At 39.3% G+C, this 25,987-nt stretch overlaps 1 protein-coding gene across 1 annotated transcript in view; it reads left to right on the top strand.

Moving 5' to 3' along the window:
• The first annotated feature begins 993 nt into the window (after nucleotides 1-993).
• IFTAP (intraflagellar transport associated protein) overlaps nucleotides 994-25,987 on the top strand; it is a 42,162-nt gene continuing 17,168 nt past the window's right edge. Inside the window, exons 1-5 of the mRNA XM_084263926.1 lie at nucleotides 994-1,026; nucleotides 1,514-1,598; nucleotides 12,591-12,742; nucleotides 24,247-24,404; nucleotides 25,773-25,844. Coding sequence (XP_084120052.1) covers nucleotides 1,528-1,598; nucleotides 12,591-12,742; nucleotides 24,247-24,404; nucleotides 25,773-25,844 — 453 coding nt within the window. The 5' untranslated portion in view covers nucleotides 994-1,026; nucleotides 1,514-1,527. The remainder of the gene's footprint in view (nucleotides 1,027-1,513; nucleotides 1,599-12,590; nucleotides 12,743-24,246; nucleotides 24,405-25,772; nucleotides 25,845-25,987) is intronic.

The following is a 25,987-nucleotide window of genomic DNA, read 5'->3' as shown; positions in this document are numbered from 1 at the left end:
CAGAATTGCACCTAGTAGTAAATGTCTAAGTTCTCTGTCCCAGCCTTTGCCAAATCACCAGAATTTAAAGGTGTGAACTAACTTTCAAATACAATATTTGAAAAAAAACCCATCCTAACCCAGTCCTCTACATTTAAAAATATAATTCCTTTGCAATTCTTAGGTTTCATATTTTCCTTGCTCCTGATGTTCATTTTGTTGTAAGAACAAAATCAAGAGACAAGGGGTTTCTTTTTAAAGGAAGCATCAGTATCTTCTAATTGTGTGACATCAAGACCCATGGACTCCTGAAGAACATAGTGTACAGTGAAAGTCACTAAAATCATGGGAACTGATGACACTGAGTACATGAAATTGCCATTAGTGCGCGTCCTCAATCACAGTGGGAACTGTGTTAACACATTCGTTGGCCTGCCCCTCCACTTCCTGGTATGCAAACTGCTGTGCTAAAATATGGATCTGCCATTAAAAGCTTTCAAAGGTAGGTGAACCAGGTCAGATGTGCTTAGGTTAGAGCACAGGGTCGGCAGAGCCACTGCTGTGGCTACTTCAAAAACAATTCAGGGAATAGCTGCCTTTATCTTTCTGCACACTGTGGAATCATCCAAAGATCACAGTCAAGTTCCGTTCACTGTGCTGCCAGTCCTAATGCCTCTGGCTTGAAGGTGGTAGTTTTTTCTACATTCAGATTCCTTTTCAGACGTATTACACTGTAGGAGAAGTTCAGTTACGAGTTAATTGAATTAGTGAAGCCTGTTCTGAACATGTCAGTGTACACAGCTGGTTTTATTCTTATTTGCATGAAGACAGATTGCCAAGTTACTTCCCTTCAGATGAAACAGGAGTCTCTGGAGCTTGTTTCTTAGGAATGGTGTTGCTAAGAGGAACTTGCATTAAGTTGGGTTTACTAGGTTATATTTCCTTTGTCTCTTTGTTGACATTGTGTCCTTACTTAGCTTCTTTGTTTTTACAGGATCTTTAGAGAAGGAATGTGTCTTCCATACTGAAGATGCCACAAGCACATCTGTAAGTTAGTGTTCTATATTTTGTAACACTAGTGTTCTACATTTGACTGCTTGTTTGTATTTGAATTCTAACAAGAGTATTAAAAATGGCAAACAATTTAATTGAAATGTTGGCATTCATCTTCTATTCTTACATAAACAATCTCCAAATTTGATGGTTATTAGTGTCCACAATATCACAAACTATTTCCCAAACTATGGGGCAGTAGTCAGTTCTAAAGACTATACCATCTGAAGAGACTGCTGCAGATACAGAGTGGAGAAAAGACCTGTGAAAATGATTAACACATGGCACTTGCTGGTTAAATAAACACACTTAAAACATACTTCCACCTTGTCATCCCTTAGTATTCCTTAAACTTTACATAAGCAGTTCAGTAAGTAATGGAGAGAATAGATTCTCCTGCAGAAGTAGATCCTTAGGCGCATTCTTGAATTGCTTTGGCTTTGCAGGTTTCATGCTAATTAAGGTCTGTTAATTCTTTGAGGTTGATCTTTGGCTATGCTGACCTTCCAACACTGTGGATTCCTTTGGGCCAACGTTCAACTGACCTTGAGCAGCTTCAGGGAAAGGTAGAAATCTATAACCAAAACGTTTATTGTGGCTTTCTGCTCAAAGCCATCTCACTGTGGAGTCAGATTAGCATTAGTGCTGGTGGGGAGGGAAAGAGACAAAGGCCTTTGTTGTGGTACAACAGAAGATAGAGGGGAAGAGACAGTTCATAAAGTAAAGCTGGATAAATAGAGAAGGGTGGAGTTATATAGACAATTACCAGTGATGGCAACTTGGGTCATGTTTCATCATATTTGGTATTTTTATAAAAGATCAAGGATTATACAGATAAGTGAGAATCTGAGCATTACTTTTATAGCCCATGTATCAAATACTTCTCAAAGAAGTTAACTGTAAAGATCTGAGCTAGAAGCTAAACTAATAGAGTAAAACTAATATTCTCCCCTAATTTATTTGAAAATAAAACTACTGACTTTGAGCTGTGTTATTTCAGTTAGTATTTGTTTGTATGGCAAGAAGAGATTACAGGGAATTCAGACTTATGTTCACTGGGAGATTTATTTACAGAAGGATTAAATGAAGAGAGAAGGTGCTTTTAAAAAGCACTAGCTAGTGTGATTTGAAATGTCCTTAGATTGACATAGTTCTAGTTTTGTACGTGGGGTATTATTTCAGAAATTCTATCAAGGAAGTACAGGATGAATGGGATAACTTTCAGGTGCCTGAACATCAAGTGACATTTCATAACCCTTTGGATGCTCTTGTTGTCTTGCTCTGCTATGGAAGGCAGCAGGCGTCCCATAGGTTCTGTGTCTTAGGTCCTAGTAAATTGAGGGTTTATAGACTGTCACTATGTTTAGGCACTGAGTCGTTCCCAAACTGTGTTTACCACTTACTGTTCTGTTTGACCCTGTGTGTAGTATTGTTTGCCTGTGTGCTGTGCATGTTACCTGACCTGGTAACAAAAACATCTTAAACACCAGGAGAATGAATAGTCAGTGCTGTTGCTTAGTGAGTGTGATGTTTTGCATTATTATTTGTAAACATTAAAAACTACCATTTAATCATAATTTCACAATAATTTGAACACTACCAAATAATGACTGATTCGATCTTATGAACTGTAGCAAACCCAAATCACTCTTCATTTAAACAAAATTAAATAAATTTAAACAAAATTTGAACAGCAGTGATTGGACGCTGAGAGAATGGATTGCAGGATAGCACAGAGACTTTGCTGATAAATGCTCATTGCTGACCATTAAATTCTCTCCTTAGTTGGGAGTTATTTTTAACTTGACATGAACACAGATATCTATTGTAGAATTAAACTGATTTCACCATATTACATATTTTTTTCTCTGACTGATCTGCAGACACTCCCTTTGCAAAACGGAAAAGCATACTCCTGAAAAGCAAGTGCTGTTTCCAAATTCTTCACAATCAAAATCCTTCCCAGACACCCACAGAGCTTTGAAATCCTCCATAAATAGGCTTAAGGAAGGAAAACCTTATATAGTATTTCTCAAAACATTTCACTAAGTGTATTGACGAAGGATGCCTTTGGGCAAAACAGTAAGTTAGACGTACCTGGCTAATAGGGTTTTTCTGCGTCCTCCAAAATCTCTCTATGTAATTGGGACTCAAATGTGAGCCCTTTGAGGAATCTTCTCTGGCAGCACAGGGGGTTTTTGGCATGGAGAGACAGCCTGATGGAGAGGAATCTATCTGCTTAATTTGCAGATGTGCTCCTGAGAACTCTGTCTGCTGTGGCTAACTGACTGTGACCGTTTTTTTTTCTTCTTTCCTCTCTTGTCTTCAGCTGGCAAAACAAGAAACCCACCAGCCTCCAGAAGCTTTAACTCTTCACAGTGGAACCAGGCCAGAGTGACAGTAGATGTCTGTTAGATTGTGGCTGCAGCATAAACTCCTTCAAAGTTTAATTTCTTACACTGCTAAACCTGTTAAGCTTGTGGGGTTTTTTTTTTTAATATTTCAGTGCTATTGGAATATAAAAATGTAATCTGACGTTATTTTTGAGTTCAAAGAAAAAATAATTTCAGTAGCCAGTAAAAGAAAGCAACTATTGATTCGTATACTGCTGCTTTCCCAGGGAATGCTCTGCCACATGTAGGCAGTGACATTGAAACCCAGCAAAGGAAATGACAAATGCATGGAACCCAGTGAGTGAGGGCTGACTATAAGTCCAAATCAAACTCCACTGTACTTATTAGGAATGTCTTTTTTTTTCTACTTCAGTGGCCTTCTAATCACACCTTAAAAAAGTAATAAAACTTTGCACCCTTCTGTGGCATTTTTCATGAGTTTCACAGTGCTTTCCTCCATCAAAAAAATAATTAGACTCTGGGAAGTCTTCTGGGAACATATCCTTTCAACAGCCAGCAGTGCTGGGGCACAGAGGATAAGCTACTTGCATAACATAATGCAGCAAATAAAATCCTGGGAAACAAATCACTCATCATAGGTCCCTGCTGTTGTTTTCCTGGCCATACTTCACCCACTCCTGAGTTACAACATCTGTTGCACAGCTTTTTAGACATGTTTCATCTCCCATTTGAAACTGCTGCATGAATGGAAGTAGAGAGAGCTTGAAATGAAATTTGGTTAGTGCAGCAAAGCAAACATACCGAATGTTTGTGAATATTGTCTTGAGACATTGAGTAACTGTAATGCAGATAGGATGTGGTGATGTTTCTCATCTGAAGTGCAGCAGCTCTAAGGCATTCACATGGGTCTGTTCTTTGTAAAGCAAAAGATGAAAGTAGGCTGTACTGCAGAGCTGATAGCTGAAGAATGTAACTTTCCCCCAGATTTAAGGGCATTCAGATCACAATTATTTATTTTCAGTAGGTGCCTGGGTGATACCTGACATCTTCTTATCAAGTGCTTGACGTGGTCTGACTCTTGTTTGGGTCTGTGATCAAAGATCCACTGGCAAAAGAGATACAAATGTTTAGGTGAAAAATCCAATCCCCAGTTGTGTCTCATTTAATAGTTTACATTCATTTTATTCTCCTTCTGCCAGTTGACATGCCTTATCTTTAGAAATTCTCTTTCCAATTACTCTGGCTGAGAAGACATAGAAATTAAATTTTTTTGGCAACAGCGTGTCAGTTTTGGATGAGAACATGGTCTGTCCAAGCCCATCTTCTGTAACTGTCAGTGACAAACTGCTTTGGAAGGAGCTGCAGCAAGTACCTTCTGAATAATGTATCTATAAGGCAAGAAAATCATGTTAAGAACTACCCAGGTCATAACAAGAACATCTAGGATTTGCATCCTAAATTTATTTGGCAGAGAACCTGTGTGAAAATGAATAAATAGAACTTTACTGCATAATTTCTGTTTTAATAACATCAACTTAGGTAGTATTTTTTTTTTCAGCAGATTGCTCACTGCCATGGAAATGCTTTGTTTCACTTGATTTACTTCTACAATTAATTACTTAAAATAATATGTAGTTTACATCTTCTTCATCCCAAGTCATTCCAAATTACATTGAGATATTTCCAGGCTTTTCAGTGTATTTTCTGCCAGTAAAACAGAATCGGCTCTGAGCTGTAACGTAGCTGACTCCCCATGGGTTGCAGTAATGCACTCCAGCTCAGCAGGGAAAGGAAAGATCACCTTCCTTGTTTCTGTAGGGTTAGTCAGCCAGAATGCAAATATTCTGGATATTTAGCCAGGACCCATGGGCTGAAACCTGTGAAAAAATGTCACAGGAGTGCAGCATCCTAGAGTCTTCAATTTTCTGTCTCATCTAAAAACAGCAGTAAAACAGTATTTAACATATGAGGGACAGGACTTTATTTGGAGGCCCCATCTAAACCAGCTGATGTTATCCATCTGTGCTTTGGCTGTCAAATCCAGGATGATCACACTCCTGGGGACAGCAGGTACCACGTTCTGTAGGACTGCTTCGTGCATAGGAAATGTTACCCTTGACATAGATCTCCAGGTGGTCTTTAAAGGGAAGAGTTCTCTTGAAGCCATTGGAAATTCTTTAAAAAAACCTGGTCATGTGTGGGACTGACATAATAGCACTGAAATCAATGTGCTTGCTTGCAATTACAGCCCTTAGATATATCCCTTAAAAGCTCGTATGAGCTGGGCACGAGAGGCACATGCCTTTGACTGTCAATAAGGTCGGTTCTGAGGCTCAGTAATGCACTTTGCAAGCAGATGCAGCTCCCATCCACGCAAATTGCTGATGCATTAAGTGTGTGCCCTTAAGGGCTCTGGCTGAAGGCAGTGGCAAATGTCCAGTTGATTTAAACAGGATTAGCTGTTGCAGATCTCACTGAATTGAGGGATGGTGCAAGGAACCTCATCTGAAAGTTTTGGTCCTTTGTATTGAAACTTTTAGTTTGTTCCCGTAGTTCAGTTGATCTGCACCTGGTCGTGGCCAGAGCTTGCTGTACCGGGTTCGCTCCAGGAGCTCTGCCTCCTTGCAGGTGTTGAGTAGCGAGGAGGAGGAGGAGGGAGAAAAGTAGGGCAGGACAGTAGAGCAGGGAAGGCTTTCTTTTTGCAACTGTAGTTTGGCAGATGTCTAGACAAGAGGGAGACAGTTGACTGCCTTCTGGAAAGTGGGCGGCCTTCCTGTGCTGACCCACTGAAAATACTTCACATCTTTAATGGGCCGGGAATTTGCAGCACCATTCCTTTCACACGGCCCACTTTCAAAGTGCTATCCTGTGATGTTTGTTAAGGTACTGACTATGGTCCATAGCCAGCAACAAACATCTATTAAGACCAGGCTTGAGTTTCAGTGGGGCACGTCTCTGTGCCACGGGGGCTGATGATCTGCACTACAGACTCCATCTCTAGTGGTAGTGTGTGTATCAGTACCTTGGTAACATCTGCTTTTGCTAGCAGGGAGGAAGCACAGCTTTCTGGGCCGGTTGTGAGTAGTGGTTCTGATGAGCTTGGGCCTGTGGTTTCACCGTTGCATAAACAGTTGTGCCAAGTTGCCAAAAAGGGCAATTTGGCATCCTTACCTTGCTCCTACTGCATCTTGCCACTGTCCCCTTGCGCAGACACTCATGGTCATATGGCTGTCAGATCAGAAAATGTGTATTTAAAAATAGGAGATACATATTTTGCTCAGTTTAGTTTCAGGTTTTAGACTGGTAGTTCCATTTGCCTGGCTGGCTGGGCTGGAACGAACAGCCAAGGGTTGAAGAGGGGAAGAGGGTGGTGGTGGCCTCTTTGGGAGCAGCCATCACTTAGGCTTAAATTAGTTCTGGCTGCAATGGTCTGATACAGGCTTATACCTTTAGCAGAGTTGCTACCTCATTCTTTATCCCTGTAATAATATTGCAGCAAATTCATACTCTAGAGTCTGCTTGTGTGCTGGTTCTGGCCAGGCCAGAGTCAACCTCCCCAACCAGTCATCACAGGTGAGCTGAGTTTGCCTGGGCTGTTTTCCACACCACCTGACATCACTTCCACATAAAGGGGCGGAATGAGTGAGTGAGTATGTGAGTATCACTGGGTAGGAGTGTGGTTGGCTGTCACTGGTCTACTCTCATGGTGATTTTTGGCAGTGAACTGTCCTTATCTCAACCCATGGAGGCTCTGAGGCTCTGCCTGTTCCTCCTGTGGTAGCAAGTGAGTGGCGTGTGGGGCTCAGCCACTACTTGGGGCTGAGTCACCACAGTCCTTTTTGGAACCAAACGTGGGGCTTGAGGTAGATCAGGACACTAATTGGAGGAGGGAATGGGCAGAACAGACTGAACATAGCTGGGTATTGTAATAATTTTAGAGAATTTCTGTTGGGATGGGGTTTTTAAGGATGATTCTCAAATATGTGATTTGCAGAGGTGAGGGGTGGGATGTTGTACTTTGGCATGACAGGGTTCTGGTGGAGGAGGGGGGCTGCAGGGGTGGCTTCTGCAAGAAGCAGCCAGAAGCTCTCTGCAGGCCTGACAGAGCAAACACCAGCTGACTCCAGGCTGGAATTGCTGCTGACGAAGGCTGAGCCTGTCAGTGATGGTCACAGTGCCCCTGGGAACCACATTTAGGAGAAAAAAAACCCCACTAACAGCTGCATTGTGCCACTAGAGAAGGGAGTGAGAAGATGTAAGGAGCTGTGCAGACACCAAGGCTGGTGAGTGATAGAGTGGCTTTGGTGACCCTGTCTGGAGGCCAAACTGCCAAACCACCACACATTGGTAAATGGTAGTAAGACAGCAAGGACTGGAAATCAGGTACTTTTCCTTCCACAAGAACTAATACAAGTAATAGCTCTTCAGATTGAGTTTACTCTAGTTGATAGCAGTATAGGATGCAGGTCGCTCTTTAACTAAACCAGCTTTATTGAGCAAGCTTTACACAAATATATGGGTGTATATGTTACTTGGGGTGACTTCTACTGTACTGCTGTCTAGAGGGCACTTTTGGGATGTTATGTTTTTTTCTAAAAGCATGCTGTTACATAGCTCCTAGAAGAGGAGCACTGTGCTTTCTCATCATTCTTAGGAGTCTGTACCCAGCTCTGGTTCTGTATTTGGTCCCTTGACAATTTACTAAATGTTTAAGACTTGCCTGTGCACCTGCAGCATTGCCTAATTACATAAGTGGTCAGTCCACAGAAATTTCTGCATTGCTTTTACAAGCATACCCCATTGCTAGTGACAGCTTTTGTGTTGTTGAACAAGCTAGGCCAAGAGAATCACCAGAATCAAGGTCTTTAGTGCAGTCTGAGATGTAAAACCTTTATGGATGAGAGGTGTTAACAGAATTGCTTGTTGCCTGTTGTAAAAGAATAGGATTGCATTTGTGAGAGGTTAGTTAGATCTGAAATATTAAAGACCTCTTTTAAAGAAGTTAGCTCTGACAGTTGTAGTTACTGTGCTAGCTCTGTAGGGAAAAAAGATCAGGCACTGTCCACTGGTAACAGAGTAAAGGATGTAAGAGTGATGTGTTTGTGTTCAGCCAGATTTGTGCACATAGATGTTACATCATATCTAGAACAGGTTTATCTAATGATGTTTCCCATGAACCTATGAGGGATCTAGAAATAAAAGATTCTGAATAGCCCTGTTCTTATTTAGAATGATTTTTGGGAGAGCAAGCTTGTAGTGTGGAAACCAGACTTTAACCTGTGCTAGAAATAGGAGGGAAGTACTGTTTTTTTTTCCAGAAAAATAAAATTATGTAAAGTTTTAGTGAGTTTGTAGAGAGGGTTAGTTTATTGCTCTTTCCATTTAAATTCTTGATTTTACTTTCAGTGCCTATATTATATTTAGGAGAAGCATAGTAAACCACTCAAAAGTGCAGCATGAAACAGGAACCCTATATTCCACCACATTTTTTGTTGTTTAATAAAACTAGTAACTGCATAATTGAAATGATGCTAATACTCACTTGACCTGCCTCTGTGATTCAGTACAGGCATTTTTGGTTTGGCTTTAACTGCTGAGAAGGAGGTGGCATTTTGAGAAATGAAATTGATTTTGCAGCAAGGCTTAATGAGTTATCACCTCAGGAAACCCTGAGAAACCAGTAACTTGGATGGATGAGCAGGAGTGAGATGCAGAAAGAAGAAAGTATAATTGCTGTTTGAATGCATCACTTAGTGATATCTGACTCTCAAACTATACAGAGCCAGCACAGGGAAAGAATCACATATCCTTGCCTTACTTTCCTTGAAACCTCTGAGTTAGTTTGATGCCTTTTGGAAAAACAGGATAAGGTTTTTTCATTTCAGTAGTAGTTGCTGTCTAGCAGAACAATGCAGGCATTTCATTCATAGAGGTGTGATTGTATCTGGTTCATAAATTGCAGGTGATTCCAATCCATTGTTGTACAGTTCAAAGCACTCATTGCCTTGAGGCTATGAATTGGATGATTGCTGAAGCTTTTTACTTTTGGAGAATCTACTGGTTAGCTCCTTAGCAAAGGTGAGAGTCTTCTGGTCAGCCTGGTTTCAGGTGTTCACATTACAAAATTTCTCTGCAGCTGGTAGAGCATGGTATTCATTGAAGAGACACTTGGGAGTAAAGTAGCTGAGAAGCAGCAGAAAACCAAAGTGGGAAATGAAAAATACAAAAATATTGATAGGTTGAGATATGTTTTTGAACATGTCTATTGTACCATGCATTCTAACCATATGTTCAGTTTCAGGGATAGTAGATGTTCTCCAAAACCCACAACTGTGCTTGCTTCCATTAGGGCGATGAAATAGCAGTGTGCAGTTCTTGAAAATATTTGAAAATGGAAGGGGGACGTGACAGACTACATGACAGGTAGTTCAGGCTGCCAGTCTTTCCTCTTTATTGTTTGAGTGAATGGGTGTTCTAAACAGAACCCGGGCTTTGATTAGGATCTAGCTGGTTTTTCTTCTCCATGGGGAGATGGGTCTGTAGACATAAATAACAGCTGTGCAAGGGATGATGAGGTCTGTGTTGGACTGTCAGCTCTGCAGTCCATTTTCAATTTTATTTCTTGCTTTGGGTTTTTAAAGCAAAGCTTTGAATTCATGCCAAAATGACAAATGGGGTTTTCTCCCTCTTTTCCAGTTTGGGATTTCTTGAAGTTTTATTAATGTACTGCACTTGCATTCCAGAATAATTTTTTTCAGTAGAAAAAATAAGGAAATGTGGCCTATGAATTGCAAATTACTTTCTTAACCCAAGATATACCTTTGAGGTAGTTGACAGCAGATGTCAAATAGTAATGGCTGTAGTAACTATAAGGGCTATGGTAGAGATACTCTGGATTTACTGCTTTGATTTGCCTAAAAATTTGGTCCATTTTCTGGTATATACTGTTAGTCGTGAGAAAGTAATCTTTTCCCATGCTTGGAATATCCAGGGAATTTTCTCTGCCTTTTTTTTAAGGAATAACTGTTACGCTTCTCCTGATTTCCTAATCTTAGTATGTCAGGAGATTCCAGGTCTTAGATTATATTCTAACAGCATCCAGTGTGCTTGGGATTTTGCAGTTGTAGTTTGTCTAAAACCTGTCTAGTTGAATTCAGCACTGCATTTTCTAGCTGAGTGCGAGGTGTCAAAGCCTGGTGTTTATCCAAGGTCCCATTGCACTGTTTCTCCTCTACAGTTTAACCATATGGGATGTTAACATCTGAAGTGAAGTTTGCCACCTTCAGTAGGAAGCAGAGGCTGCACAGTGGAGCAAGAAGTGAGCTACAGCATTTTGCTAACACCCAGTCTGGATGTTTAATCTCAGGCTGATGTACTGGTGGCTGTAGAATGTGGCATGCACTAAGAAAGCTGCCCTTCACCTTGGTTACGGATACAACTGTTCCCTCAAATTGCTTATCCATTTTCTAGCTTCCCAGAGCATTTTAGAGTAAAGGAATCAAAGCTTTATTGCCAGCCCTCCTCTGATTTGTTTACAAGTCATTTAAATTCTTGGTGACTTTATTTTTTTTTCATCTTACTGGAATAATATTTGTTTGCTCTTCCTCCTGGGACTGTTGTGAAGTTTATTTTGTTAGTGTTTATAAAGGACTTGGAGGTGCTGTATGAAAGATGCCAAAGAAAAACAGAAGGTTGTTATGTATGTGGGGTTTTTTCTTTGACACTAGCTTTACAAATCACTGCAGTCTTTCTTATAATGAAATTTACCTCAAATAATGACTGTAATAACTGAACAATAATGAGGAATAGAAGGTATTGTTTCCCCCTGAAACCACTGCTATTTGCATAAACCACTCTCAGAGTCTGGTAAATTATAATATTCTGCTTGGTCAGTCCACGGAGAGATTAATACTGGTTTGGTTTTTTTGTAGAACATTAGAAAACTTAAACTTTAGTCGATGTGGGCGTGCATGTGTGTTTATCCTTAGAATATTAGTCTTCTTTACAAGCTGGCAAGCCAACGAAATTAGAGTTTGACATTAGAAATCATGCTTTGTTTTCCTGCTGGGCTCTGAACAATTCTTGCTCAATCTTATTTAACTTCAAAATCAAGTTGGCAGCTTTTCCTTAGTGTGGTTGACTTGAAGTTTTGCTGAAGAATTAAGCTTTCATTCCCAGAAGATAATTCTTAATGTCTATGGTAAATCAAGAGAAGAAACACAGGAACACATGAAAATCAAGCATTTAGTGTGTAAAGCATTTTTGCGTCTTTGTTATGTTTATGCATGAAAACTCATCATTTACATTTGTAGTTAAGCTGCCACTGTGTGGGGCAATGCTACATGTGTCCATTTCCTCCCCTGTGTTTTTTTTGTTTCAAGTAGTGTGGTCCTATGTGTATATAAAAAGACCATCAGTATTAACTGTTTAGCATCACACAACTGTTAAAATGCACCTACACAGCTTTTGTGAGTGTGGGGCAAGGTTAAGTTCAGCAGTTTTGGGGCCATTACTTCCCTTAGTCTGCTGAAGTGTTGAAGAGGGGCTGGAAAGCTGTTGCTGTGTGCCCAGAGTGGAGCTCTCCAGTCCAGAAAAGCCTCTGTGGGGTTCCTTCAGCTTTAAGCATTTGTCTCCTACTCAAGAGTGGTTCGTGCCTTTCTATGTGGCTACCTGGTTCCAGCATGCCTCCCTGCCCTGCATGTTTTCTCAGCACACACAGACATCTCATCGTGATTTAACATGCCCTTCAAAATCTGGGTTTAGTGACTTTGATGGTACAGTGAGCATTGCACCTGCAGAACGATGGATTCAGGCCAAGTTTTGAATGTACAGGTGTCCTGGTTGTTAAATCCAACACAGTAATGAGTGGTGTCACTGTTTCTGTGAAGATGACAGGGGTTGCAAGACCAAACAATTTAAAATGAGGGGGAATGAATAACACTGAGGGAGTCTGGCACTTCAGTGGCCCATATTACTAGAGGACATAAATTTCAGATCACAGTCTCTTGCTTTACACTTAAAATTATGTCCACTTGAATTTCAGGGGGAATGTTGCATATAAAGTCCCACTGACAAGATCAGAACTTAACACGGGAAGAAGAAAAAAATTGAAATTCTGGTGCTAGTCCATGTGAATTAGGGAGTCTTCAGTTAATTTGTTAATTCTGTCTACTGATACATAGGGCTCTTTTCTTTCTATTGTAGAAGCAGCCAACCAAAGCAGATATATACCTGTTCAGCTGTCAAGGTGTGGATCATGGGAGAACAGCTGTTAAACAGCATCCTCGATCAATTTATTAGTAGCCATGAGCAGTCGTATGAAGAGTTTCTGAATACATTCACTTATCTTTTTAAAGGTATGTAACTTCCCAAATCCCCTGGCAGCAGTGGGATCCCTTAAGATAGTTTTCCTTAACTTGATTCACAGACTGCTAAGGTAGGTCTTTACAGGTGCTTAACCATGTTTTGTTTGCTTTAGGGACCTGGGGACCATGCACTATTTGGAAAGATAGGCTTTTCCTACGTGAGTCCTGCTTCTTTTTGTTAGAGAAGTTACTGTAAAATGAGAAAAACCTAAGGAAGGTACTTAATAGTGTGAGATGGCCAAAAATTCAGGATACTTTCAGATCTTCACTAATGCTAGCTTGCTGTCTTATGCTGTCATGTCTGCCACGCTAATAGAATCATATAGGAGATAACTTAGATGAAGGCATCATCCAAGACAGCAGATCAGGATGATTACGCTGAAAAGGTCTTATGCTCTGTGGATGAAATAAAAGGTGAGGCTTAACCTTGATCTGAGCATTGCTGAATTGCAGGCAGCTTGGATCTGGATCCAAATTCTGTAGCTCAGGCTAATTTCTTTGGCCATATTCAGTTAGGTGCCATAAAAATAAATGCAAACTACATATTACTCACTTAAAATTCTCTTTACCACAGCTTTGCACTAAAAATGATGTCCTCATCTTATTGCAGAAGCACTGTATTTTTCAATTGCAGCATGTGGCATGCTCCATTAATTGCCACTCAGAAGCCTGTCCTGTCCTTGTCCTTCAGGCAGAACTAAGTGTCAGTCACAGGCACAGAGTAGAAAACCAGTGGGGGAGTCAAACTGCCATAGAAATAATCCTGTGGCAACCTTCTGTCTCCTCCCAATAAAAAATAGAAGAGAAAAGGAGACACTGGGGAGTGAGATAAGAGGATTGAAAATTAGGTTCTGGTCATCTTTATGTATGATTGATACACTGGGGATAGCTCCTATCTTAGAAGCATGCTGCATATCATGATGCTACCTGCAAAAAGCCTCAGCATGTATTTCAGTCACTTTTATTGTCACTATAGCATTTGCCACTGAAACTGTATAAAAGGTAGAGCTTTAGCTGAATCAAATGCTTAGAAATGCAGTTTCCTATCCTGGTGTAAACAAAACAGCTCAGCTTGTTTTCCTCCCACCTTCATTTTCCTTTAAAAATACCCAAAGGTGTTAGTTTGCATTACAAACTAATGACCTGCAAAAATTCTGCTTAAAGCACAAGGCATCTTAGCATCAGAACAGTGCAAAATACCTTATAAAATACAACATTCTTATTTTCTTAATTTTGCATTTGAAAAATAGTTGTTTGGCTTTAATTTTTTTTTATGTCAACAGTGATAACTTAGTAAGACTATCTGTTAATAGGCTCCAGAAATTTTTATTTTCATATGTGTGTGATATTTATTGTGGGGATCTGACCATTTTCAGATTGCCTTTCTGAATGTAGCCTGATAAAGAGAGTTGATCCATGCGTTACACCTCTGTACAGTGAGCATTAAGGCCAGTATTTGCAGTCCTGCATAATTGGTTATGGAGATAGTTTTTGTATACACAAATAACCCAAACCGCTTAGTGTGTGTACGTACATAGGAGCTCTTAAACAAAACCCATCACCCTCTGCTGGATTTTTGACTGTATTAACATTGGAAACAGGAGACACACCCAACTCATTAGATCCCAGTGATTTCGCAGGATACTATATTTATATAAGATGATGTTCAATTGTGCATGAGTTTGTACTAGCTCTCTAGTTGGGATTGCAAGGATCTTTCCCCCAGGAGTTTCTACATTGTTCTCAAAAAAAATTGCCTGACTTCCTAACTAATATTTGTTTTTTCATCATTAGTAAAATTTACATGCAGTGAAATTGAAAATAATATACCTTGATTAAAAAAACCCAACACTCTTGACTATTCTGGCCTGTATGAAAAGAGCCAGTTGAGGCTATAAATGTCAGCCAGGAGTAATCCCCTCTACAGAGTAAGAATAGAGATACTGTTAATCCTTGTGTTACTGATACTCTCTTAGCTCAAATAGAATAAGATTTGGAGTCAAAATAAGGTCCTTCTAAATTCTGTGTAATTGATTTACTGATATATGTATGGTTTAAATAGTGCACAGATGCATTATAACTTTGTGGACTGTAAAATTACATCTTTGATAGATGAATTTAATCTTCCTGATTTTAGTATTCCAAAAAATACAGTGATTCTGGTTTTTAAAGTGTGCTTGGTACTGTGACAGAATTAGAGCTCATAAACTAATTGTCAAATAAATCCTACAGTAACTGTTTTACCTCTCTTCTACCAGATCTGATGGGACATTGATAAACACATTGAAATGTCACATTAAAACTCTGAGTTCAGTATTTAAAACATGTATGCTCCAACAGGATGTGACCTGTATATCTTAAATGCGTAATATTTAAAGTGTGGGAGCATTCCCTCCATATTGGAAAATGTTTTAACCCTTGTTATTGATTGTGTAATGGATGGATACTTGAGGTCTAGGTTAAAATTCTAGAGTGTCTTAGTTTTGCTGTGTACAGCGTCCAAAGTGTGTGTTTTATTAAATTCCAACAAAGTATTATTAAAAGTTAAGAAAATAACAGGATAGGTGAAAGGGCTGGTGAAACCCTGGGAAACTAATGTAGTAATTAGGGCACAGATCCAGAAAGAGGAATTTTTTTCATACTGTCTGTAAAGCTTTGCAGAAGTTTTCAGCTTCTGGGAAGAAAAATGATGCCTCTTGTGCAATTCCAAAGTAAAGATATTGGTAAGAGGAATCATTTTTAGTCATTTATTTTAATACATTAGTTTGTGCTGCTTGGGAATTGCTGAACCCCCTTCAGCTTATGGCAAGTTACATATTTAGTTCAGTTAGTTTGTTCTTTTAGTTTTGAGTATTAAAACAATCTGATGATAGTATGGCGAACTGGCATTTGCTTTGAGGTTGTACAACTCCACTATGTTTTTTATGTCCAAAGAAAAATCCTAAGAGTGATTTCTTTACTGTGCAGCTGAAGGAACCTCAGAAGAGGTGGATTACAGTCAGTGACACAGATTCCTGTCCTGGGCATTGGACCACTGGGATTAAATTCAGTCCATTCCTGCTGTTAATTTTGCTTGATTACTTACACCTCACGCTGCCTGGCAGTGTGTTGGAAGCCTGAGGGCTTTGGACAGACCAATCTCCTAGCCAGCTGAGTCTTGGATATGTACGTTGTAGCCTGGGTACTGTTGTTGTCTTGCTGCTTGTGGGGAGCAAGCTGTCAAGCAAATGAAGTTGGAAAGTGGCTGACCACTTCTCGGCTTCCAGGTGGCATGCAAGAGCCATATTCTGTGTTATGATCAGATTAATTTAATTCCCCAGTGAAAGCTGAGCGATATATTTAGTTCACAGTCCATTTGACAGTAGCTGTCTGCTTCCTTTTTCTGTTACCCCATTTAGGAAAAACAACTACTCAAACTTCCTACATAAATGTCAGTGGAGGCACTTTACAAATGTGAGTCTTAACGGCAGAAAGCGCAGCAAAAAACTATATAAGAAATGACAGTAAATTCACTTTAATTTTAAAAATGGACCAGTAGGACAATGCTAACCCCAAGAGAAATCTGCAACCTTCTTCCTGTGAGTGGATTTGCCAATAAAAGCAACTAGACAGTTCAATAAAACTAATTAAATTAATCTTTTGTCCCCAGGGAACTTAAACAGGGCATGAAATAGGGAAACAGCGTCAATTCAGAGCTCTTTATTGATGTGTTCTGCTGGATCATTGGAAAGAATTGGTTGGGAGAAAAAATTTGCAATTTTCTATTGATCATAAATTCAGTAGCTATCTCTGTGACCTTTATTAAAGATAGTGTCAACCAAATATTATACAGAGCCCCTGAGTGTTGGAAAAAACCCCCAGACATAGGGATGCAGAAATAATAGTAGGTGATATGTTTCCTGGATATTCATTTTCCTTGGATCTCAGTGGTATTTGCTATGCAAAGTACATATTCTCCATTGTATAAACAGAAAAAAATAGGCATAAAGAGGGGAAATGACTAGTGTTCACTTGTGCTGGCAGTGAGCTACTGTGCCAGATAAGGATGGAGGTTCCCAGCCTCCTGGAAACTTTGACAGCCCTTGAACAACAGTGCTTCCCTAATAGGAATTCTTTGCTCTTTTCTGTGATGCCTTTATTACTAATCAATTTCTAAAGATTGTTTCAGATGGAAAATATGTATATCACTTCTGTTGCACAGCTTAGATTTTGAAGAATGTAGAGAAGGGAAGTATGCAGTTATTTTCCTGTTGATCATTTGATACAGGCTCCGTCCTATAGTGGCGTATTGGATATGGTTGAATTCTGTGATACTGTTGAAAACAGTAATTCAGGACAAACTCTTGCTGGTCATGATGCCTTGGAAGGCATTCAAGTGTGCTAAGTGCAGCTGTTGGCTAAGTTTCATGTCATTGAAGTGAGGTGAGGAAGCACTGTTAGCTCTTTCTTCCAGATGTGGAAAGGAAACGGAGGAAATAATGTCAGAGCTCAGAGGCATACAGCAGCTCAACAGGACAGTCAGAAACAGATATCAAATTACCTCAATTCCAATTTAGTGCTGAACTCCTTATAGAATTGTGTGCTTTCCTGTGTCCAGTGTAAAATCACATAGAAATGCCTGATTTCAAGAAGAGTTATTTGTCTTAAAAAAAAAAATCAGGCCTTTTTGACAATTCATTAAGAATGTCTTAATTATAGTATCCCAAATCAACCATTTTTAAAACTTTCTGTCTCTGATGTGTTAATGTGTTCCCACCTGCTGCAATCTTGTTATTTGTTGAGTAATTTGTATGGAGATGTCAGATAATTTTAATTATATACAATTCACTTGTTTCTTAGACTGCTTATCTACTTACCTGCTAGGGCTGAATTCTTCTAAAATGCAAGTACAAAGGAGTTTTTAGAAATCAATTCTGTCCTAACTTATTATTGTCCCCTGCTTTTTTGAAGTGCTCCTGACATGTATTTAATGTAGTTCCCTTGTGCTGAGGATGAATTTAGTACATTCAAGGTTGCTTTGATTGTAAAAAAAAAAAAACAAAAAAACCCAAAACCAACAAACCCCAACAAGTTTAAAGAACTCAGTGCTTATTTAGAGTAATACACTCAAATACATTGTGTTTCTTTTAGCAGATGTTCGAAGTATGGCTCATTGTGGCCAAGACTCAGAAGGAAGCTTGGAGTTCCTGAACACTGATCTAGAGTTCTCCAGTTAGTTACAGGGTAACTGAAAGGTCTTCCTAAACTGTCCCTCAGCCTTAAATTCTGATAGGTAACACTATTTGCATTCTGCAAACAACATCCTAGATTTTCTGATGCTATTGGAAGCAGGCCCACCTTTATCAACTTCTGGAAGAAGTGTTCCAGCTTTTATAGCCAAATTATAATTGCAAAATACTCTCAGTTGTACAGCTTCCCCCCCCCCCCCCCAACACTCTAATGTTAGAACTAGAAATCTCATCTAGTACATTGGTATTGCTTGGTAGCAATGATTCCGTTTGATCTCTGGTAGTTATTAAGCAATGTAGCTCCCATAATAGGACTCTTCAGGTTAATAGCATCTGAGGATCTGCTCTAATGTTTGTTTTGGCTTTCTGAATTTTTTAAGGATTATTTTTCATCATCATCTGTTGGAAGAAGCAGGATTTGGCTCTTGGCAGGCTGATGAAATGGTCAAGTGCACATCTGTCTTGTTGTTTTGCTGAACTGTATTATAATATTCAAATGAAGGTATCTGTCAACAGTACTGTTGAACCATGGAAGAAAAATATATATTTTTAAATTATCAGTTGGGTTGAATGTGGTATAAACAGGAAATACTGCCCCTTTTCTAACACTGACACTACCTAAAGTACAAGAGGCATCATATCGATACAGAGAAATGCTACATAAACCTAGAACACACAGGTTCCATTAAGGAAAAAGGGAGAGCTACTGATATAGTAAAAGAATAGTTAAACTTTTGAGAAGTAAGAGCTGAGTTAGTTTTGAAAAAGTATTGCTGTACTTTAAGCTGAAGTATGTGTGTGTGTGAGTGGCTGAAATATACTTGAGATTAACAGTCTTTCATCTTTCCCCTGAAAGAGCACATTAAAAAAAGTCTCTTCCTCTGTGTCTTTTAAACACTACATAAGGGGAAGTATCCAAAAACAGCAGTCAAGAGGAATAATTGGGACTTAAGAGTTTACCCTTTTAAGTCAGCAGTCCCACTGAAGTTACTTGTCCCACTCCATGGAATATGTGTTTATCCTGGCTGAGGACATGTAGTAAAATTTCCTTGGGAAAATGGCATTGCTGAGAAACAAATCAAGGCTGCATTACTGAATGTAGTGAAAGTTGACCTTTTCTTAATGGAGAGGAAAGAAGGTAAACAATACTTTTTGCTGATTGTATGTCATTTAATCAGGGTAAGATCAAAGACATAAGGGGAAAAGGCTGTACCAGCTGAATCTCTGTGTAAAAAGGAGAGAATCCCATAGAGATGAGTGAGTTACCCTGGGGAAACATTGCAGTGAGGGAAAGGGGATTCAGCAGCAAAAATGCCTTGCTTAGTTGGAGGTAGAAATTGAAGGAGGTGTAGATAGAGAAGACCACAGTGTGTGACATTTAGGGATTCAGGTGGCTAGGGGATAGACAGCTCAGATGCTGAGGGTTGACAGGTATGATGTAGTATCTGTGGAACACCCGCTGCCTTTTTGGGTGTCAGCAGGAGGTTAGACAGGATGCTCCAAGACTCTTAAAACACTAGGTAACAAAGCTGAAGTGCCTGAATTGCACTTGGGTTACTCCTGTTTATGGACAGGCATATAGGACCCTAATACTGAAATCCTCCAGGTACTGTGTGGGATGTTTGGGCCTTGTGTTGAAAAGTTGGATGAGCTGTATTGGTTTACAGCAATTTATGCTTTTAAATACATGCAATCAGGAAGATAGTTTGAGAATGTAAATCAGAACAGGTTTTCTAGGCTAAGTAACTTCAAAATAGAGCACTGTGTTCTCAGCTGGGCAATATACAAGCAGATGCAAGCTGGAAGTTTTGATTGGATGCTGGTTAGACTGAATTGTCAAAAAGAAGGCAAAGGCTTTAAAAATTATTTTCCCCTACAATTGGATTTTGTGGCTTTGAAATGTGTTTTCCTCTTAGTGTTTGGCATTTAGGGTAAATAAGCTCAGCACCATGCAACAGTTTACATAGTTGCAAAGAGGTAAATGCAGGTACTTCTACAGCATGTTAACAGTCTTTTGAGCATCTCAAAGCAATACTTTATGGAAGCATTCCAGTTATAGGGTTTGTTTAAACAAAACAAACTTTTTAAAATGTATTTGTTTGCTGGTGGTGTGTTTGAAGAATGGAGGTAGTTAATGAACGTGAAATTTGTACTTGTGACCTCTGTTGTGTAAGATAGTTATCACACTACTGTGAGTAAAACTATTTCTGAGTTGTGCACAAAGTACTGTGTTGTTTGAATCACAGGTCTTGCATCAAAGCATAACTTGGAAGGGATTTAAGGGATTCAGAGGCCTTCTGCTACCCCTCAGTCCAGCATTTTGAGGTCAAAGAAGTAAACTAGAATTTACAGTAGTAGCTTTGGTGGGGTCTGTTTCTTACCCATTTAAAAAAAAAAAAAATTAATTTGATTGAAAAAAGGTGAGAAATACCTGGCTGTTTGTGTTTTGTCCAGTGTGTTATTCCAAGCCAGGTTTTCTACACTATGTTATTGATTGATCTGTCTGGTCTAGCTTTGAAATGTTTCAAATCATGGCACTTTTATCATTCTTCTGGGGCAACTATTTCATCTAACAGATTTCACTGAAAGGAAGTTTTCCCTGATAATCTTGGTAGCTCTCATCTGGCTTCATGATAAGTGACTGCATCATTCTTTGAAATACGTGGGTGATCAAGGGACATTTCTGAAAGGTTCCCTTCCAAATTGGAAGGCAAAAAGAATTTTAAACAATAGAGAGGATAGATAGTGGGAAAGCAAAAAATATCTAGCTGGCTATACTTTAGGATAGGAGTATGTTTCTGAAGTCTGCAGTGTACTTTTCAGTGACACACAATTATGATGGATACTTCTCTTGAGAGATTCAGATTTACTTTTCTAGAGACCTAGGTTGGATTGCAATTTCATTGTTAAGGTACAGACAGTGAAATTTCTAAAAAGTAAGACTGAAAAACTGTCTGCAGAATGAATGTGTGAATCTTTCTATCATTATGGACTTTTTCTGCTACTTTTTGTGGTGTTTACATCCCTTATTTTGGACTTTTGTCACATGTAACGGCTAGCAGTGTACATTTGGGTCTTGGCAGGTTGAGAGCTGTGACTGTGAATAATGAAACGGTTATCACTTAGGAGGAAGGCAGAGTGATTCTCTTGATGGCTTGAATGTCACCCTTCCTCCTTCCCCTTCTCGTTCAAAAGTAAGGGCAGAAATGGGTGAAGTGTGGGTCGCTGCCACATGAATACAGCTGTGAGATTTCTCTGCAGATTGTACTTTAAATTTAGAACAGTTTGTGTAGTTTTTAATAATATTTTTTTTTAAGGTCAAGACTGTTATTGTTTCAAGAGAGCCAGTTACGTGAGGCATGCATTGAAAAACTCTAGGTATCAGTAGTTACTTTGGATGTCTGAAGGTGAATCTTTACTGGCCCTGAGGGACTGTGCTTGAGACTAGCAATGGTAATGTTTGATTCATCTTCCCCCCTCCAACTTAGGTGGCATAGCCTCATTATGCACATGGCTGTATAGCTGATACTCTGCCCGCAGCATGCATTTCACTCCTGCTTTGGGTTGTTTAGACTTCTTTCTTTTCCTTCTGAATTTTTCTACATTTGCAGTCATGAATCTAGTTTCATACTGCAGTTGTGAATGTTTCATCAAATCTGATGTTAAGTATTCTATAACCCAATAACTCTGCAATGGTCTTAACCAGTTTCTGATGGCAGTTTGTGATGGATCTCTTAGGAAAAGGGCTTGTATTTCTAACTCTAGACTGGTGTAGGTAAATGTCACACAAATACTATGAATGTACTGGATTCCTTATTAGTTTATTTAATCTATCTAGCTTTTCAACTGGCAATAGCTTAACTGTCCAGGAAGTACATAACCTAATGAAATAAGGTTGTCAGCTCTTGTACTGTCTAATTATAACTGCCCAACTATGTATCATAGGTCTTTTAATGCTAAAAGTGATACCATTTTATTTGGAGAACCTAGAATCTATATTTTGGAGAAGGATGGCCTTATTTATATATCTCAGGAGAATAACTGAGATATATAAATATATCTGCTAACCAAAATAGTCATGGGCTTATGCAGGAATATCATGTATGTATTATCAATATCAGAGCCTACTGACTGTATGAATTATGAGCTGATCATTCCAGCTGATGATGCTTTTTGTCTGCTGATCTGCTGGGAAAAGTGTATGGCTTTGAGAAGCTTCTTCTCACTTCTACATGAGGGCTCCTGATGTGCACAGGGAGGATACTGGGTCCTCAGTCCCTATTGTTACTCTCTAGGTCTGTGTTTGGCTGCATAATTTGCCAATACACATGTATCCTAAGATGCTTAATATGCTTTTGTGGTTTCTCAGCCTTTAATATCAAATTTATCAGTTCTTAATATAAAACTGGAAGTTCATCCTGTTTTGTTATTACAATCACAAAACACTGAAGCTTTTTGAGATTGTCATCTAGTTCTTCCTATAAAGTAGGGTGACAGTAAAAATACCTTAAAATAGCAGGTGGCCTTTTACCAGAATTTAAAAGAGTATCCTGTGTCCCACTGCTTCATTTCTGTGGCTTGAAACAGAGAGTGTGTAGGAAGAAGAGATTGCACACATGTACTGCTGTATCCAAATACTGCTTTAAGAAAGTACTTGCTAAAAACACTATCAAGAAGTCAGATGTTGTATCAAGAGACCTGGGATTTAGGAATTATTCAGAGGATCCATCTGTGGTCTGAGCATTAAAATCTGTTTCCTAGATTGCCCTGGCCTGGTGCAGTTTGCTTGCTATGAACATTGACTCTTATGAGCATGGACTGGTGGTTATTCCCAAACTGCCAGCCCTTTCTGTGTGTCCTAGTAACTGCATCACAGAGCTGTTCCTGGGGATTAATAACTCTTTGGTAGGTTCATCATCAAACATCTCCACAATAATTATTTCAATGCCTGTAAAATATAATTATGCTTAGAAATGCACTGCAATCTTTCCTATTGTTGTAAAGTAGAATTTTCAAACCCAAGCAACTCTGTTTAAGTATTTATTTTTCATTAATAATGTGGTGCAAAATGAATTTGAATTGATTGTCCTTCAGTGGCTGCATATTCGATAATAGAACTTTTAAAATAAAAAGCCCTGCATATTTTTGAGGCCATGATTAGTGTAATCTTTGCCATGTTGTAGGAAAAAAAGCTATTCAGCATGTGTTTGGAAATCCATACTTCCTTGCACGCACTTGTCCTCATCTGTAATCAGCTCCTAGATCCAGTCTGTACTGTTGATCTTTTGATGATGACTAGTTGAATCCTGATTCTGTTGGCTGCTTCATGGCCTGTGGAGCTGTCTGGTAGGATAGTCAGAGGCACTGGCTGTTGTCTTAACAGTTCCTTGGACAACAAGAGCAAAGTTAAAAGTCTGAAAGTTGTCACAAGTTATCACTGAACGACTCAGTTAACCACTATTGAGGTATAAAATAAACACAGAGAAGTTATTCCAATCTTCTGTCAATGTACTGGTAAACCATTCTTCCAGTCTGTCTTTCAAGACCAAATGAATTCCTGAAGAGAGCAAACCTTGCTTGAAATCTGTATTTAATTTCAGTACCTAAACTTTTGGCAATTAAGTATCACTGGTGTATTGCTGTTTGTTAGTCTGAACATTATTAACTTGTAAAATTTTCCCACCCAGTCAGATTGCTGAAAGAGGGAGGAAATCCAATCAGTAATAGGCTAAACTAAGAGCATCCTGTAGTTATTAAACACTGAAAGTAGCAGTGCCTAAAGAAATCCGCTCAAGTGAGGTGTTTTACTGACTACAGATACAGGAGCTAGGTTGTAGGACGTGCTCCTGGACTGGTGGAGATTGTGGCAGTGGTACCTATGGACACCCAAGAACTCTGTGGGTGCTGGCCCTGGATGGATTCACAGCCAGCATCAGCTTGGACAAGAACTGCCAAGGCTCATTTCTGTAATAGACAGCACAGGTGTTTGCTCTTGGGTTACTTTTTGTAAAGTTTTCTGTATATTGCATAAGCTTTTGAGACAGTGAATTGTTCAGTATTGAGGAATAGTGATACTGTGTGCACTGGAGTTTGAGCTACATATTTGGTTTTATAGAGATTGCAAAATACATATATATGATGCAGATGAAGTTCTGAGAGGAAAAATGAATGTGTAAAAATGTCAATACTAGATCTAATGAAATTCACATTTTTCTTTTTCTTGGATAGTGCATTATGTTACCTGATCTGATGTGATTCTCCTTGCAGAGGAAGAGGGGAAAACAGTTCAAGGAAATAATGTGGGCTCCTCCCTGAAAACATGTTCTTCTCCTGAATTATCAAATGGAAATAAAGAGAATGGCTCACCTGGAAGAGGCAAAGAAATGTGGGGGTGTCTTTCACCACAGATGCCAAATGAGAATGAGGTAATGAGTTTACATGTGACAAGCGCCACATTCAAACAGATAAAAACATGGAGATACACTGTCCAAATGTTAGAGGCTGGTGGTATTTATCCCATCTGAGGCAGATATTTAACATACTACCTAAGTGTCTGATGCTTGCAAAGGCACCTGCAGAGATCACGGTTGGCAGTGGCATTTGCTCTACTGAAGAGCTGCCATAATCTGACTAATAAATAAGGTGCCCTGCAAGGACCCTTGGGATGCTTTCACGGAAGAATGCAATTAATAGTAGAGGCTGGGAAAAAGGAGAAAGTCTTGAGAGTAGGAATGTCAGCACGCACAGGTTTATTCTGTTTCTTGGGGATTTTAGCAAGCACTGAATTCTTTGTCGCTGAAGCTAGGTTGCTTCAGCTGCCTAAAGTAGACAGTAGGCAGGCCAGAAGCCTTTTTAATCTTCTGAAACACATGAGATTAGGGATTTAATGTGTAGGGTCAGGAAAACAACAGATATCATCTGGAGAGAGCAAGATGGAAATACAAATCCACTTATTAAGAACTTCTGCCCTCCTGCCTGAATAACAAGTAAGTATGCTGTGATCTAGCTTGTACAAAAATTACCTTAATTAAACTTTTCATTAAAACGAAGTAGCAGATCATTTTGTGCAATACACAGAGCAGCACACTTAAGTGCCTTCAGATGATGGGCCTGATGTGTCTTGCTGAAGAGCTCAAGCTGTCTTCTTGCTCCATATTAAAACGTGCTTGGGATTGTGTCAAGGAATGCTTTTAAAGCAATCACATTCTAACATTCTAATAGTGGCAAGAATATTTTTGCCATTTTTCTCATGAAGAATATAGTTGTCTCATTGGGATAGACTGCCTTTGGGTGTCTTCCTTTAGCCACTGTGAATTGGCTTTCTGCCCCATAAAGCAACGTGAAACTTCTATTATCCTTTGTTTGATGGAACTTCTTAATACTTGTCTTTGCTGCTGCAGGAAGAAGTTTTAAGCATGGCTGTGCATTTTTGTCACATTATCAGCTTAAGAAACAAATACAGTAATAGTAGAATGCATCATAAGAATTGCTATGTCATGGCAGGAGGAGGCTGCAATACAGCATGTTGGCCTCTAACTTTTAAGCCTGCACTGTGGAAAGGAAAGAGGGAAAATCAAATGCCACTTTTTAGGCATGTTATGGTTCCTTGCACGGTTGTTCCCAGTGATTCAGTCTAGTTCTGTGTAGGATTTCAGAGGATTACCTGCATGTGTTCATTTAAAAAAAAAACCAAAACAATCGTAAAGGGCCTGAATGTTTAAATCAGTAGAAGCTTTGACTGTGATTTGGTTTCTGATTCATGCATATAAATATTTCTGCTTATCTGTGTACAGACAGTGATAAATGAGAGCGGGGGAGCTGGTTGCTCTGATGGAAATGATCTCAGTCTGTCTGAAAGAGTGAAGGTGAGGTTTTCTTTGATTTTCATTGATGTGGGATTGAGTGGAACATAACTGGGTTTTGCTTTATGCATTTAGAAGGTACTTCTAGTTGGTTGATGGATTATTTTTTCCACCTGTCTAATTTTTTTTTCCCCAAATTTTAATGA

This window comes from Gallinula chloropus, assembly GCF_964237585.1.
Source record: "Gallinula chloropus genome assembly, chromosome: 4".
In the NCBI taxonomy this organism is placed as follows: Eukaryota; Metazoa; Chordata; class Aves; order Gruiformes; family Rallidae; genus Gallinula; species Gallinula chloropus.
The sequence above is the reverse complement of the archived record's forward strand: the minus strand, read 5'-3'. Positions and strand labels throughout refer to the sequence as shown.